The sequence below is a fragment of the Phalaenopsis equestris genome, unplaced genomic scaffold (assembly GCF_001263595.1).
Source record: "Phalaenopsis equestris unplaced genomic scaffold, ASM126359v1 Scaffold000096, whole genome shotgun sequence".
In the NCBI taxonomy this organism is placed as follows: domain Eukaryota; kingdom Viridiplantae; phylum Streptophyta; class Magnoliopsida; order Asparagales; family Orchidaceae; genus Phalaenopsis; species Phalaenopsis equestris.
Genome location: NW_018164538.1, coordinates 467,436 through 483,930, shown reverse-complemented (window position 1 = coordinate 483,930; position 16,495 = coordinate 467,436). Strand labels below are relative to the sequence as shown.

At 35.2% G+C, this 16,495-nt stretch overlaps 2 protein-coding genes across 2 annotated transcripts; both read left to right on the top strand.

The window, feature by feature from the left end:
- The first annotated feature begins 4,657 nt into the window (after positions 1-4,657).
- Positions 4,658-5,428, top strand: LOC110020399. The gene has a single exon (XM_020718487.1). It carries the CDS (start codon positions 4,658-4,660, stop codon positions 5,426-5,428), a length of 771 nt encoding a protein of 256 aa, XP_020574146.1.
- A 1,552-nt stretch (positions 5,429-6,980) lies between these two features.
- LOC110020390 lies at positions 6,981-16,167 on the top strand. The gene is made up of 4 exons (XM_020718478.1): positions 6,981-7,208; positions 11,071-11,735; positions 11,817-11,900; positions 15,815-16,167. Exons 2-4 carry the CDS (start codon positions 11,135-11,137, stop codon positions 15,928-15,930), a joined length of 801 nt encoding a protein of 266 aa, XP_020574137.1. The 5' UTR covers positions 6,981-7,208; positions 11,071-11,134; the 3' UTR covers positions 15,931-16,167.
- The last annotated feature ends 328 nt before the right edge of the window (positions 16,168-16,495 follow it).

The window sequence follows — 16,495 nt, the reverse complement described above, 5'->3', positions numbered from 1 at the left end:
TATATTTATGCGATATGGTAAAGTTTTTGATTGATTTTGTAAATGACAATGAATGACCTGAAGTCGGTTTAAGGGATTACTGGAGGGGATTGGTATGCCGAGGACATGGGTGTGGGAAGAAACTTAAATTTGCAGGATTTACTTCGTTGATGTTGTTCCTCTACTATGGCTGATAACATGCAATTAGCGTAGGATATTTAGAACTGCCTTCATCATTGATTGAATTTCTATCAATTCAAGATTATAATTATATAGCCAAACAAAATAATTTTTTATTAACTTGCACAGAATTTTATATATTATATGAAGCATGCACTTATTTTTACATCTAAAATAATTTATGGATCTAATAGAGTTTAGTTTAATTTGATCCAAACTTAACTCTAAATTGATTACTACTGTCTTCTCAAAATGTGAAATCTATTCAGTCTTTGTTTGGGTTTGGCATCACTTTTATTTTCTATTTTTATTTTTATATTTATGTTTTTACTTTTAATAAATCATAGGTGTTTTGTTATATTTTAATTCAAATAAAATATAAAAAAATAAAAAAATAAAAAATAATAAATAATAAATAAGAAAATAAAAAAAGTATGATCTCAACTAGCCCCTAACCTATATCCACATGTAAAACCATATTTCAAGCATGATTTAATACAGACGTTTAATTATCGCAAAATTACCTATTCTTATAGAGTTGCTCAGTAGGAAAAAAAAAATAGTTCATCTCAAAATATTTATATAACCGACGGCTAAGTTAGGGTTAAACATAACTTATTTTTGAATCCATAGCAACAGTTGTGATACGTCGATTAACCGTCAATTAATGTAAACTATTGATAAATTCATCGTTAATTTAATTACCCACATGTGTTTCTTTTTTGTCTTAGTTAAACTTAATATTGATCTTATTTTCTAACTCTAAATTTTGAGCATGATCTTATCCCACAATTAAGAAAATAAAATCTCAAATCCTTAAGAAAATATAATATAAGGGATATTGCAAATAAACATAAATAAAAAATTATAATAAAATTCTCAACTTTAAAAGTTACTCTAAGTTGAGCATTAAATGCTTCATGGTGCAAGAGCAAAGCTGACGACTAAGTTGCTCCTCGCTGAGATGAAAATCATCATATCCTTGTTTAGAACAGCAACCTAACATCTGCTAGATCATTAGATTCTAATAAAAGAGAAGAAAGAAGTATCAAATTGCAAAAATAGCTTGCATAGCAGAGGAAGACACTTATGCGGCCCCAGTAATGGACATAATAATAAGGAAGGAAGGTGCAGATTCAAACCGCCGCTGAATGTGCATACAACAATCATTAGCCCATAATAGGTAAAGTACCTCTCCTATACATCATGCCACTTTTAATCTCTTTATATATATATATATATATCAGGTTGCTTGTTTCACATTAAAGAGAGTAGTGCTAACACTGTAAAAAATATTACCAAATCTCCTATTATAAGGAACATATAACAAATTAAAATTTTTTTGAGTTATTATCTCATTCAACCAATCCAAAATGGTTTACAGATCTGAAACAGTGACAGGCTACGTAAACCAGTAAATTTTCATGGGAGCCGACCTTTAAAAATAGCTTTGAAGAAGGAGGATGAGAAATACAGTTGATTAATTTTGTCGTTCTAGAAATGATAGAGAACACAAATATTCGGTACTTATATACCTAGAATAATTAAGGTGTCGACAATTTTTAAGACTCATTAAATTGCTGACCAGAAGTAAAGGGAGTAATGTAGAGCATAGTTTTTTATGCCACAACTTCTCAAGTCAATTGGCATTGGGAAAACAACATAAAATTCCTCACAAAAAATTTGGTAGGACGGGTGAGTGTCATTTTTCCAAGACAACCCATAAAAAAAAAAACTATAGGAAGAGCTAAGATGTTGTTTGTGATTTGGTGCAAAAAGAAAAAAATTATAGGAAGAGCTAAGATGTTGTTTGTGATTTGGTGAAAATAAGTAAACATAGATTCAAAGTAGATGAAATAATCAAATTTTCAAACTCGTCATGGTCAGAGAGAGGAAAATATATAAAAAAAAAAGATTGGCATCTAATAAACCCCAAATGTGTTTGAACTCAAGGATCCTAAAGAAGAAAGAAAAAGAATCAAGGCTTCTCCATAAGTAAGACATAACATTTCTTTCATTATGGTAAAAACAAGAAACATAGATTGGCATCTTAGATGTGATTTCAAATTGATTTCCAAAGAAAATAGACTTCTCCATAAGTAAGAGTCTTTTTTGCTATAAGGCTTCTAAACATAGCTTGTATTTTTCATTGAACTTGTGTTTTTATTTGAATTGGTGGTCTTTATAACTGTGAATTCAAAGTCTGAATCATGTTATGTCATAGATTATTTCAATTCATTATATTAGAAACTTTAGACTTCAAGATATCTTAAACGAAGCTGGGATCAAAATGTAAAGCTTTATCAATATATAAACTAGAAGTAGAATACAATATCAAGATCAATTAATAGACCATCAAAGAAATCAATTTTGATTACTTTGAAAAATCAATTGATTGAACCATTAAATAAATAAAATCAAATGAGTGGGGATATTAAGTTAAAAAACAAATTAAGAAATTAAAAATAAGTCAAAATTACCATCATAACCTAAGGATAAGTCTAATCAAATGATGAATTTGTGCTCCGAAACCAGATGATAGAGAAAAGTAAATTTACAAATATCTGAAACATATAAGTAGCATAATCGATATATTTTACTAAAGTTTTATTTTTCATTAGCTTTATTTTACTTGAATTTGACTTTGTTTTGAACATACATCTCTGATAAAAATTATAAAAGCAAGATGTGTTCTATTATCAGTAAAAACCCTTCTATCCCAAGTAATTGGTTTAATCAAAAGCTATCTTGGATGAATTGTGTCGATTATTGATTTAATCTTGACGAGTATCAAATGCCAAATTCATTGGAACCTGTTAGATTTGGATAAAGATCTGCAAGTTTATATTTGTCAAAAATAAAGAGTAAAGAAACAATATGAATACCATTTCTTTAGTTTGGTTTCATTATTTCACAGTTTTATCTTAGCTTTAATCTCAACTTGTTTGAGACAGGGCTATGATGATGCCTATGAGAATGGGAGTAGTTCTATCGATTATATCCTAAATAAATGGTTCAGTTTCCATGGACGGGTGACTTCTACCCTTATAAAAAATTCTTAATTTTGGCTTCAACTTAAAATTTAAATTGTAATTCTTGCTGAAGCATAGGCAAGAAAATGAAAAAAAAATATTAACATGGGTGCATATTCAAATTTAGCACAATTACATATAAACTATATTTTTAATCTCAAATTTAAACTTCTTGTCAGGTTGTAGATTTAGGGTCCGTTTGGGGCAGCTTATCCAGGTGCGGTGGCGTTTTGAGAACGTCGCCATGGCGTTTGTTTCGCGCGTTCGCTCGGCGTTCCCTAAACGCTGCGACGCGCTGTTCGGTTTTTGTTCAAGAGGACGGATTGCGCCAGCAATAGATTAATATTGAATGAGTTTGATTTGATTTTTATTTTAGGAACCGTAATTAATGCTTACATTCTTCTATCTTTCGATCTTTTTTGTGAATTCATAGCCATCGCTTTGTTCTGCTATTCTGCACAGCTTATTCCGAAACCTATCTTGGATGAATTGTGTCGATTATTGATTTAATCTCAAATTTAAACTCCTTGTCAGGTTGTAGATTTAGAGGCACCTGTCAAATTTAAACTTCTTCCTTTTTGTAAGGAAGTTAACATACATACCACTAATTTCTTGTGTATTTACATATTAAACACCTATTTTGCTATTTACATTTATACCAATCATATCTTTCTAATCACGTAAAAAATACAACCGTTTTAACTTTTAAGAAGTTCTAAACCTAATTAAGCAAATCATGACACTATGAAAAGGACTGTATAAAAAAGAGCAAATCATAACCTGCACTGTATTTAGAAATCATGGAAGAGAATGATAACATCATCGAAGTTCAAAAGTGATGGCTCTAATTTAAGTGGAGCCCTGTTAAATCTAATCATGTAACCACACGATCTTCAAGACATAAAAAAGAAAATGATATCAAGATACAACCTAAATAGCTGCCAGATTAAGCCTCCAATTTTGCGAACAGGATCCCTGGCAATTCATGCAGCCAAAGAACGTGACAACTTATCCAAAGTTTTCTTATCGAACAAAAAGCATATGGTAAGTCTGGATTAAAGCGCATAGAAAGAAAGAGTTACTAAGCCACGGTGCACACTTGCATAGAGTTTCTGTTGCCTGGAAAAGACAAGTCTGAATCACGTGGCAACGTGGGAAGCTATCGGAGATGCAAAGAAGCCGGAAATGTAGAGGGAGGAGGTGAAGAGGTTGAGAAACCAGGCACAAATCAGGGACATCTTTCCAGAGTTATTTGTATGCTGTGATCGATCGGCACAGCTGCTAGAACTTGAATGACGGCGCTGGAGACGGCGGCGTTAAACCAGTTTTGTGCCAGTTTCGTAATAGTAAAATTTATTTAACATGTGAGTCACATTCGAAAATACCAACATTTTGTGTGCAGCATATATAAAAACCCCTTTTATTAAACAATTCCTCCTCAAACTGAAACCGGTTCCTTCGAACCCATGGACGCCTCGCACTCAAACGCTCCTTCTCCTCCTCCAGCACCTCCTTTTCCTCCTCCCCTTCCACAGCCCCTCTTCACCCCTTCCTTTCATCCCCGCCGCTTCAAGCCATCAAAACTGCTCGCCTCAAAGCCACGGGGCAAGAGAAAGCCAGACTACTCCAGCCAGCCCAATGTCCCTCCGCCGTGCACTGAATGCGGGAAGCGGTTCTCCTCATGGAAAGCTCTGTTCGGTCACATGCGCTGCCATCCGGAGAGAGGTTGGCGAGGGATCAACCCCCCGCGGCAGCCGCAGCAATCCCCCCGGTCCCAATTCACCGACGAGGAATACCAAGTCGCCGCCACCCTTCTCCTACTCGCCAACGGTCCACCGCTCGAAACTCCTTCCGGTAAACTCAGCGGCGCCGTCGTTATCCGCTCATTGCCTTCTTCCTCCTTAGATGGTTCAACTAGGAGGAAGAAAGGAAGGCACTTTGGTACCCGTTTCTCTCCTTCTTCCTCTTCGACGTCTTTTGGCTGTTCGCAAGATCCTGATTGCTTCTTGCTTGATTTAAACATGCCGCCGCCATTGGAGGCTGCTGGTCACTCCGGTGTTGGAATTAAAGCTCGGGATTTGAGCACTCGAAAGATTTGGGTTTGGTACTTGTATAATAAATGTGTTATATGTGACGCACGGTATCTCTGCTCTCGTCAAGCGAAGCAACATGTGATTGAGCTGTTTGAATGTTTACAGTTGTTGTACAGTGAAATATACATGTTGAAGTTGTGTTAAAATAAGGTTTTGCTTTTGGACATTTCCTGTGAATAAAATTTGTTTGATATGTTATGCTTTATAGAAACAATCCCATCCTTCTCTACAAAATTTGGCATTCACTGTTCTTTGTAATATGTTTTCCGCTAAGCAGATCCAAGAGAACAACAGTATTCCTGTACAAAATCTCAATAATTACTATTATGCTCTAAAAATTTTCTTAAATATAGAAACAATTCATTTCTAACGACTATGCAATAAGTAAATATCACGGAGAGTTAAGAAGAATAAATTTATTAGACTGATAATAGGCTGACTATGCTGTAAGAACATGAATACTTTGCAACAATGAAGTCCACTGACTACCAAATTGTGATGCATTAAAGAACTTCAAAGCTCAAAACAGTCCACAGAAGTCCAAATGACCATGAGCTAGTTATCCAAAGTCAAATAAGATGATAACAGATATAAAACAAGCCAACTTTCAAACATTTTTAAGCCCATTATTATAATGGCTGAAATTTTTATAGCTTTTAAAATAAATTTATTTTATCAGATTTTTATCTTCTCTTGATAAAAATAGATTTAAAATTGAATGCATATTTTAATTTAGATGGATAAAAATATATATTAAGTTTCTAATCGTATCCTTATAATCCTATTTTTTCATGAATATTGATCTATCATATCCAATAAATTGTAATTGAATCAATTTTTTTGTAACCAATCCAATCAAGTTATGCATCACCACTTTCTTTTTTTTCTTATTAGTAATAGTTTGTACTTGATTGTCGCAAGTCCTAATCTTATTGCATGACTTGATCATCATTAACTCTACACTACCTTCTCGCTCTTGACAAGGCCCTCCATATGACTCCCCAAACCTATGGCTCGTCAAGCTTGTTGTAGCATATCATTGATCCTAGCATCGCCTCTTATGCTCATCCTCTCATTGAGAATCAACACAACTCACTGCATCATATGGCTCTCACAATTACTAGAAGATATTACCAACCAACCGTCACCTCCCACAATGTGCTATTGCACTTGAGCATAATCCAATTTTTCATGCTTGAACAAAACACGTGAAGTGGATTATCACTTTATTAGAGTCATATAAAGCTCAAACACATATATCTACATCTTCTCATGACCCAGAATTAACAAACAAGCATGCTCACCAAATCTCTGCCAATTAAATATCATCAAAATCTTACTAGCAAGCCAGCAATCACATACCTTAATTATCACCTTGAAAGGAGGTAAATGGAGTCCTCTCTCAAGCAAAGTTTTGATTTTACCTTAGCATCTAATGAATTCTCTCGAGCTCTTCTTTCCTCACCCAGGCCGCCTCAGGCTTTCTTTTGTTGGACTTGCACAAATTTAGGAACATCAACTTTTATATTAGAAATAATTTTTGGTAATTTACAAATTTGTCCTTGAGATATATTACTACTTGCCAATGTAATTCAATTATAAATATGTATCGGTTAACGTACAGTTTGATTGAATTAATAAAGAATATTAAAGAAATAGTAAAAAATATTAAAAGCGCGTAATGCATGGACAAAATATTGCAGCTTCCGGCGTCTGGACACGATTTACCGTCTGATTGAAGACTACAAAAATGCAATAATTTCTCAGCCTGCAGCCCTACGTTCCTCTCCCGTTCTCCCCGTTTCGCCAAAAACATGGCCGCTATAGAGAAACGATTAGAGCTATCTGGGAAGCCATTACAAAGACCTCCGAAACTTATCTCTTTCTCCTTCCGGGCAGCTTCTACCCGAAACCATTGAGAGAGGTATGCTTCATCCGTCTCCTCCTTTCTCCTCCTTCGCGAGCTTCAGCTTCTCTAAATCCGGTAAATCCCTCTTCCAACGGGATTTATGAAATCCTGGATTTATGGCAAAGCGGAGGAAAGACGGGATTTAAGAACCGGTAGGATGTCATTTTTACTGTTTGGCAGAGTTTAGGTTAATCTTGCTAAAATCCTGCTACCAAACCGCCCCTTAGGGTTTTTCAGATAGATTTGAGGTTTCTTTTTTGTTTTATGTCCAAGCGAGCCAGTTTGAGGGTTTAGTATAAGGCTAGGATTTGCTGTATAATGACAAAATTTTAAACTTCAGGTGGATTATGATAATTCTTGCAGAACTCTTTGAGGCAGCTCTCCAACGCTTAAAACTCCACATCCCCATACTTCGTTCACTCATCTCACTGTTTATCTTAAAAATCTTCACAATAACACCACTAGGGAAACTATTTAAGTCACTGAAATCTATTTCATTTAGCTCTGTTTTTTTTTTTTTTTTTTTTTTTTTTTTTAAAAACACAACAACTCTACCGTTTGATTTGATCAGTCAGTACCAGTTCATCCTTCCTGAAGGTTTTGTCATCCCTCGCTCACTAAACCATACCACTTTGCTTCAGTTGATTTATTCTGTAGCTTTTGCCGGATTTCATAAATATGGTTTTTCTTAATAAATGTGATTGCATTAATTGTGCCCTTCTACAACATCAAGATCAGTGCTTTTATAAGATATATCAAACCTTGCAGGCAATAATGGAAAACAAAATAAAGATTGAGATATATGAAACATAACTATTTGATGAAATCCGAAGCAAAAAGAAACCTGATTAACAATGAAATCCAGAAACAATTTAACTTGAATGTAAACCAAACTCAATAAGAAAGATAAGTAGACTATCAAGAAAGCAGCTAGTTATATTTCAGCTCTTCTGCATGAACGGAATCATAGTTTGCTGGAACAAGTTGGCCTTTGATATCCTGCAGGAGATCTCTTTGCATAATACAAAAAGCGCTGTCTTCTTCACACCCTACTCTCTTCTTCTTGGGTTTATGCTGCAGTTTCTTCCTCATATGTTTATGTTGTGCTATTATTTAGGATGAAATAAATCACTGCTACTTTTACAATGCTGTCAAGCGACTTTTGTGTGTTGCCCATGATTGTGCAGCTATGGAGATGGCACACATTCATTATAATAATTTCTTCTCATATATTTGCACGGCTCAATTTTTATGTGCTAATTCTTATAAGTTGAAAAGTGTTACCATTGATCATTTTATAAGATGCTCATTCAACCTTTTCAGTTTAAAATTTTCAAATTTGATTACTGGAAATATGCTTTAAATCTAAGCCATTCAAAGTTGTGTGAGGTAGATGCTGATATACGCGACACCATAATACGATTGTGTTTTGAGATGAAATTGATTTGAAAGTGATTCCTTGTCAACAAAGCAGCCTCGGTGAGACCAAGTTTGGTGGCAACGAGGAATGAAGGGATTGTGACACCAGCTCAAGGCACGGGATAGGAATGGCATAGGGCATTTCAGAATATCATGGTCGATACCTTACCGCCAGCGTCACCTCCATGCGGGAAGCTTTGGGTTAGTCTCACTTCAGATCTGATTGAACAGACCGTGAGTTACCTTGGAAAAATTCAATATTACATGCAGAACACATAGTCCTAGAAGATTAGCCCGAGATGGATGTTTGCTCGATCTGGGGAAAAATTCTCAGGTGTTTTGGAGGACAATACAATTTACAGTGGGATCCAGATGCTGCTAGAATTACAGAAGAAGAACCGAAAGCTTCAACCAATGAAGTCAAAGCTCCTCCAATCCCGGGAGATAACGTGCGCTATAGCCAGTCGGCTGAACTGGTTGGCAGGGTGAACAAGCGAACCCCGTATGAGGAGGTCGATCCCGAGTCTTACAAGATCGAGCAAGAGCGGCATTTATAAGGAGGGTCGGTCCCGGTTCCTTCAGGGAAGACTTTTAAGGGGCGACAATACTGCCAACCACTTTCTGCCTTCCTTTTATGTATTTTCTCCTTTCCTTTCCAGTTTCTCGCTTGATGGGGTTTATTTATACGCTTTTTGCTGGAATTAGGGTTATTTTGTGTGAGTTCTTTCAGATTTCTGCAGAAGTCTCTGTTTTCCCTTGCGAGGGCTATATCCGAGGACGGGTGGTGTTCCGGCCGTATCCTGCCTCCAGGTGGCGATGTATCCTCTCATATTCTCCTCCTTACACCTTCTCCTTCCCTTCCCTTAGCCGCAGGCCACCCCCAATTCTTCCTGTTGGCCTGCCACCCCTTTTCCTTATAGCAATGCTTACTGTCTAGCCATTCCGACCACCAACCATCATATGTCGTCTCTTTACCTGCATCAGCTCTTGCTATCCACCGATCCAACCATCACTCTACTTCCAGCTAAATTGCAGTTATTTCAGATTTCGTGGAGTGGGGCGGCTGGAAAGGGCAATACAGTAATTATTTCAGAAACAACTGCAATTTAGTTGATGTAAAACTGAACTAACCAAACAGACACGAAGCTTCACCAACAACAGCTTCTCTGCAATTGTTTCTTCTACAGTTGCAACACAACAATTTCTTCAAACAGTTGCAGTTGCCCCAAACAGATCATAAAACCTCCTTGAATAATGTCTTGAATTGTGGAAGATTTCCCCTCTCCTTTTTCCTTTTTGTTCAGGTTAAAATATTCCTTTGATTTAGCACCGAGTATCTCCATGCTTTAACTTGAATTGTGGAGTTAGTTTCTGGCTCATGAAACTTTGTCTAAACTTCATATTATCTTTAAAATTCTTTTTCCTTGCTGTTTTGGATAAATAACTCTTCTAAACTTCTTATTTTGAACCTATCTAGAATGAATTGAGATCTATTATAAAGCCAAAGCTCTCCTTGCTTAATTATAATTGTAGGTATCCCATTTGCATAGATTTGGCATAGTTACATCTATTCATTTTTTGCTCTTTTAATTCTTTCCCAATATGGTGAATCGTGGGTTTGAAATCCTTCCGGATGCAAAACTATCACATCTGAATAGGACACAAGTTGTTGGAAGTATACGAACTTTACGATTGACTGTGTTTCTTTAGTGGAAAGTTTTTCCAAAACATTTGGTTATGCATGGTTTGGATGCGTGATAACTTTTCTATGTGAAGTATTCTACGTGAATATATTATTTTTATGAGTTTCTTGATGCTTTTTATCATTTTACATTTATTGGGGCCTCTCGATTATCCGCTGTAAGAAGAACTTTACTCATGTTATTTTGAGTAGTTTTATTGTTTATGACCTTTCCCACCAAGTTCTTTTAGTTAGGCAAATGTTACTTGATGGGTAGTTACATAGCTAAGGCGCATTGGATTTAACTACATCTTCTTGTCATTACTCATTTCTTTATTTTATCAAGCTAAAGCAGTCATTTTTTTGTCATAAAAGAGAGAGAATTGTGTTTGTTTTATACTTTTATTGTAATGTTTCTTATTCATTTATTTATTTATTTTGCATATATTACGTGAATTCTCTTACTAGTCATATGCACTCACACAAGTATATTCCTTTTATTTTGCTCCTCCAAGAAAAAGTTAAATGGGCATAGTTTGTGCCTATTTAATTATGAATTGAATTCATTTCTTCCACTTATTTCAATGGCCTTTATGGAGAAAGCTAGTTTAGCGACGGATTCATTATCTAAGGTGTTATAATGGTTACATTAGATTATCTATCCTTTGTCTTTTTTTTGCAGATATTTTACTGTTGACATACATAAATCTGTAGAGATTTAGAGTTTCTATGGCAAATTATTCTTCATTCTATTAATCATCTCTACAATTTTTTCAGGTGAGGGCTTCTATAGATTACTTTGAACTTTAAACAATACAAATATAACAACAGTTGAGCTAGCATGCCAAGCGGAGAAAAGCAACCCCCACTTTCAGCTAAAAAAGTTTCTTTAAGAGATTTACCCAGCGAAATAAATAATTTTGCTTCTAATCCTCTAGATTTTTCGCCACATAATGATGGGGAATCCATTTCTGAAACTGCAAAGTTATCTGGAAGTAAAAGAGAGCAACCATGCAGCCCTTCTACTCATCCCCAACAACACAGTATTTACAGTGGACATTTAGTATACGTTCGTCGTAAGCTAGATGTCGAACCAAGCAAACTAAGCATAGAAAACGTGGAGAGTGCTGATCCGCCTTGTTTGAGCAATTATTGGAAGGAACAGTCGAGCGAGACAAAATCACCCAAAGAAGAGGAGACAAAGCTCTCTGGTTCTTCGACTCGGTTTTCATCACCTTCTTCTTTCATTTCACCTTTGAGACCAGAACCTCTTCCAGGTTCTTGGAAGCCTGGGAATCTGATAACAAATCATAATATTGTCTCCCCAGCTACTGAGACTGAAACTCATAGCCAGGGTGAAGGATATTGGAAAGAACGATTTGTTCGTCTGCAGACTTTTTTGAAAAATTGTGACCAATCTAATCAGGAGAAATATATTCAGAGTATGTAGATGGATTGTGAAGATCAAATTCTATTTGTGAATTAATAATCTATTCTTTCGTTGATATTTCAATGGCTTTCAGGCCTTAGATCGCTATCTGCAGCTGGCCGTAGCAAGCACGCTGTTGAGCTAGAGAGAAGAGCAATACAACTTTTGTTGGATGAAGGTATCCCATCATATAACATTTTAATTTCTCTTCTATGCTGCTTATTTTGTTTTAATTTCTTCCATATTTTCTGGCTTAGGAGTCTAACTTACTATTTGATGTTCTTGTTGAAAGCAATTAGTAGCACAAAAATTTGTCCAGCTTATAGTAACAAGTTGATGTAAGGAAGTTAAATAGCCCGTAAACAATGTATCAATACAAAATAAAAAGTGAGCTTTTTAGTGTCTGTTTGGGGCAACTGCAACTTAATACTCAGCAACTGCCACAGATAAGCTTACTACTCAGCAACTGCCACAGAAAGCTGCTGCGCAGAAGCTGCTACGGATAAACTGGTTGTCTGTTTATTTTTTGCAATTTGAAAACAACTGCGTTGCAGCTGTTTCTAGACAAATGATAATTGTGTTATTGTATAGTAATAGTTTTTGCAAGAGGACTGTCATACCAATATATTTTATACTTTAGAAGCAAAAATCTGGTGCATAACAATACAAAAAAAGATATACAATCTACTTAACAATAAGTATCATGATTACTAAATTTAAGAAAAAGACTATTGAAATAAGATTTAATGATATAATAATATTTTTTTTTAAATGCAGACGGTATATGTCATGTGTTAAGTCGTTCTCCAATGATACCCTCCATGCCCGATCACTCTTAGCAACAAAATCTTCCAGCTTATCTGCCCATCGAAAAAAATCACAGTTTTTAGTGATTTTCCGCGGGCACTTGTAAAACTCTCTCATAGCTATTTGACTGACTTGAAGTTAGTAGCACTGCAATTCTCGGGAGGTACCAAAAATTCTCGAGCTCATATTTCCTGAATGCTTTAAAAGACAACCCATGTAGAAATTGATAAAAATAGTAATTAATTACAGTTTTATGCATGTATGAGATCTCAAAAAACTCAATAGATCATCGCAAATCGTCAATCCAAGCAACATTGCCAAATCGCTAATCATAGTGCATCAAAATCATAAACCTAAACCATTATGGATGCAACATGAAGCATCAAAGCCACCAAACCGAACATATCAAATAGAAAACTACCAACCGAGCAAACAGAGAAACCTAGAAGAGAAAACTAACCAGCATAATGCACACGACCGCACAAAGAAGAGAGAAATTGCAAGAGGTGAAGAACAAAGAAGAAAAGTAGAAGAGAGAATACCACACAGAGCCAGTCATGCGCACAATTACCCAACCGAGCATTAAGAAGAGAAGGGAGAGGGGAAGAGAGAATACAAACCATACCGCAATAACCACCAACCGAAGAATGTGATCCACCAAACAAAGCACAAAGTGCATAAACCACAAAAAATGAGCGGAATAAAAGAGAAGAGATGGAGAAGAATGTAAGGGTCACCGGAACAACCACTCGGAAAATAGGCAACTGGAAATAACGCCTAGCCACCAGAGCCACAGATCCACGGGAGAAAGATACCTAGGGCAGAAGAATCTTGAGAGAGGAGCGGGGCCGAGAGAGACGGATGAAATGCGAGAAGAGGGGTCGCAAGGTAATTGATCCCGAGGTCGAGAGTGGAGAAACGCAAGTCGCGGGGTCAAACCCACGGCTGTGTTTTAACGAAATATTTTAAAAAAACCGCCACGATGCCTTTTCCAAATGCACCAAACTGCATCGCCGTGATGTCTTTTCCAAACAGTGTTTACTTCACCTGATTTCAATTTGTGTTCTTTTATTATTATTATTATTATTATTATTTTATTTTGGTCAAGATTTAATATTAGCCCAGGCCCTTAGAGTAATTCCTCCCATTTGGTAGAACACTCCAATTAATGAGATGTTTGCTTTCCTAGGTGGCATACATGTTATTGTTCCATTATATCTCTTCAAATGTTGGAAATGTTATTGGTGTTGAGGTATATTCTGTGAGGATACCATTGTTGATCATCTCGGGTTTTATCAAATGAACCCAAATTAGGAATCTGGGGAGCTTAGAGTGTGATAGTTTCAAGCAAAGGTTTTGTTTTTGTTGCAAATATCGAGCAATAAGCTTTCTTGAATCGTTCAATGAGCTCTATATGTGGCCACTAGTCGTATTGTTAGCAATTTTAATTCATTTGTGACAATTTACGAAGAACATAACCTCTTGTGAAAAAAAAAAAATCTAGTCTCTTTCGTTAGATGCCTTATCACACTAGATAGATTGGATGGCTCAGAGGATCAAAATGTAGCCAATTGTCATTTAGTGGTACTGGGCATGACTATTGATGACTCAGAGTTATGGCATGTTCCATTTAATTTTAGAGGATGAACCTCAGTTTGCTTTAAGAGGGTGATACTTTAATGCTTATTAGGTTTGATTTGCCCTTTGGTAAATTTGGGGACCATTAGTGCATTAACTTTTTTTTAGTGCATTTTCATGTTTATTGATACACCAATAGGATTTTTTGTGCCCAAAAAAATTGATTAATGCTTAGTCCATCATTTTGGACTCATGGATTCATGATTCCTTGAATACTCTTTGGGGCGATCCCATGCCCTAACAAATAGTATCTTATAGATTTATCCCCAAAATTAGAGGGGCTTGGCTAAGAAATGATGCATAAAGTTAAGCTTTGAGGTCTATATGAGCTAATAATTGAGATTTGGAGAATTAGAGGATATGGTGAATGAGTTTTTTTAGAGTTTTAAAAATTAAAAGGATGTCAAATAATTAATGAAGCATATTGATATCAACATTTCAGAATGAGTATAATTTTTAAAATTATGCAAACTATAGAGAAATCAAACTTATGTCATCAAAGAAGCTATGGACCAATTAATGGAACATAAACTTAGAAAAATGTACATCCCTTCAGGAGAATCGATTTGGTTTTGAGCCACAAAGACCTACCATTGAGGTGATTTTTGTGTTAATATAATTAATGGATTAATATGGAGAATAGAGAAATGATTTTCACATTAATTTTTTATTTTGAGAAATAATATGATCAACTACCTTGTAAATTAACTTGGCGGGCTTTAAAGCGAAAAGATTTGCTTCAAAGATATATTGACATTATTAAAACATATTTATAATGAAATAGTGACCAGTATTAGCAGTTGTGGAGTTATCTAAGATTTCTCAATTACTGTACATTTATATTGGCAAAAGTCAACATGATGAATGAAAATGATAATTTGAAATCCGGCTCCAAATAGTTAGGATAAAACTAATGATGATGAGGATGACAATGAATGATCTGATCTCAAACCATTCTCAAGGCCACTTGCTCATATCGAGCCATACTAGGGCTAGCGATAGGTTTGATCCGGTCTCAATTGAGCGAGGATTGGCTCATTTATTTTCATTTGTGCTAGAAATCGATAAGTTGGATTTATTTTTGATTGTTTAGGACGTGTTCCTAGTCCAACCATTGAATAACGACCCGTGTTCAAAGTGTAAATATAATAGTATACGTCATATTTATACAAGCATTCATATATTACACAAGTATTTTGATCCTGAGCATAATGGGATCCATTATTTCGAGCGATGCTCGTTTCTTAATACAGCTTTACCTCTATAAAGAAAACACTATGCCTGAAGGATTCTCATTATCATTGCTGCTGCTTTCATTCTTATCTGACATCTAATGTTGGTTCCATATTGATTTTTCAACTTAGCTTTTAAAATGTTAGAAATGATTGTTTTTGTGTTGAGGGACTGTATATAATTTTAAAGATCTTCTAGATTGGGATTCCCTTTGAGTATCTTATTATTTGGGGCATTTACATCTAACACCTAAACTTTACTTTTTTACATTTGTACCACCAAAATCTTTCATATCACATAAAAAATTCATATATGTAAAAATTGAGGATTAGGTATTAGATATGTAAATGCATAGGAACTGAGTGGGTATGTATGTAAATATTCCCTACTTTTTTGTTGCAATTTCTTCTGCAGGGAGAGAGTTACAGAAGATGAAGTTTCTGAATGTATTGGGTAAGTCCATACCCGACTCGCAAACGACTCTCTCCTATCAATCATTTTCACCCGAGCCTTTTGCTTCAGAGAAATAGTGCTTTTACTTCTCTTCTTCTGAAAATCTTTTCCCCACTTTTCGCTATTTACATGCCAATTGCTATTTGCAAGAGTGAAATATTACCCCTAATTTTTATGTTTCATGGAAGATTTTGAGCGAGAGGTCAGGGTTTAATGTCTTATTTTGGAAGAAAAGCTTATTTTGAGAGCAAATGCTAGTTCATTTTGAAGTATATATATGCCACAATTCTTATGTATTCACATAACTAAAACCTGAAGCTCAACTAAAACCTGAAGCTTGATATTTACACTTATTACACTTGATTGTTATAAATGTATTTCACTTTTAAATAGTATTTTGTGATGTCATGTTTAGAATTTGAGTGGTATGTATGTAAATATGAACGCAGTTGTTTCTACTGTGGTACGTGAGAATTGTGTGGCATGCATGTAAATATCCCTTTTTTTATATGATTTTTAATTATTATTTTTTTTTAAGGATCTCCATTTAATTGTTTTTATCTTTTATTTTGGTAGATTTACATATACATACCATGTATTTACATATTTATTATCTAAATTTGTGGTTTTGTAAAGAATTTT

Excerpts from the sequence above, each read along its gene's own strand:
- LOC110020399 (XM_020718487.1), top strand. The coding sequence starts at position 4,658 with ATGGACGCCTCGCACTCAAACGCTCCTTCTCCTCCTCCAGCACCTCCT.
- LOC110020390 (XM_020718478.1), top strand. The coding sequence starts at position 11,135 with ATGCCAAGCGGAGAAAAGCAACCCCCACTTTCAGCTAAAAAAGTTTCT. Across the intron at positions 11,736-11,816 it reads TCAGGAGAAATATATTCAGA|GCCTTAGATCGCTATCTGCA; the intron begins GTATGTAGATGG and ends AATGGCTTTCAG. Across the intron at positions 11,901-15,814 it reads ACAACTTTTGTTGGATGAAG|GGAGAGAGTTACAGAAGATG; the intron begins GTATCCCATCAT and ends TTTCTTCTGCAG.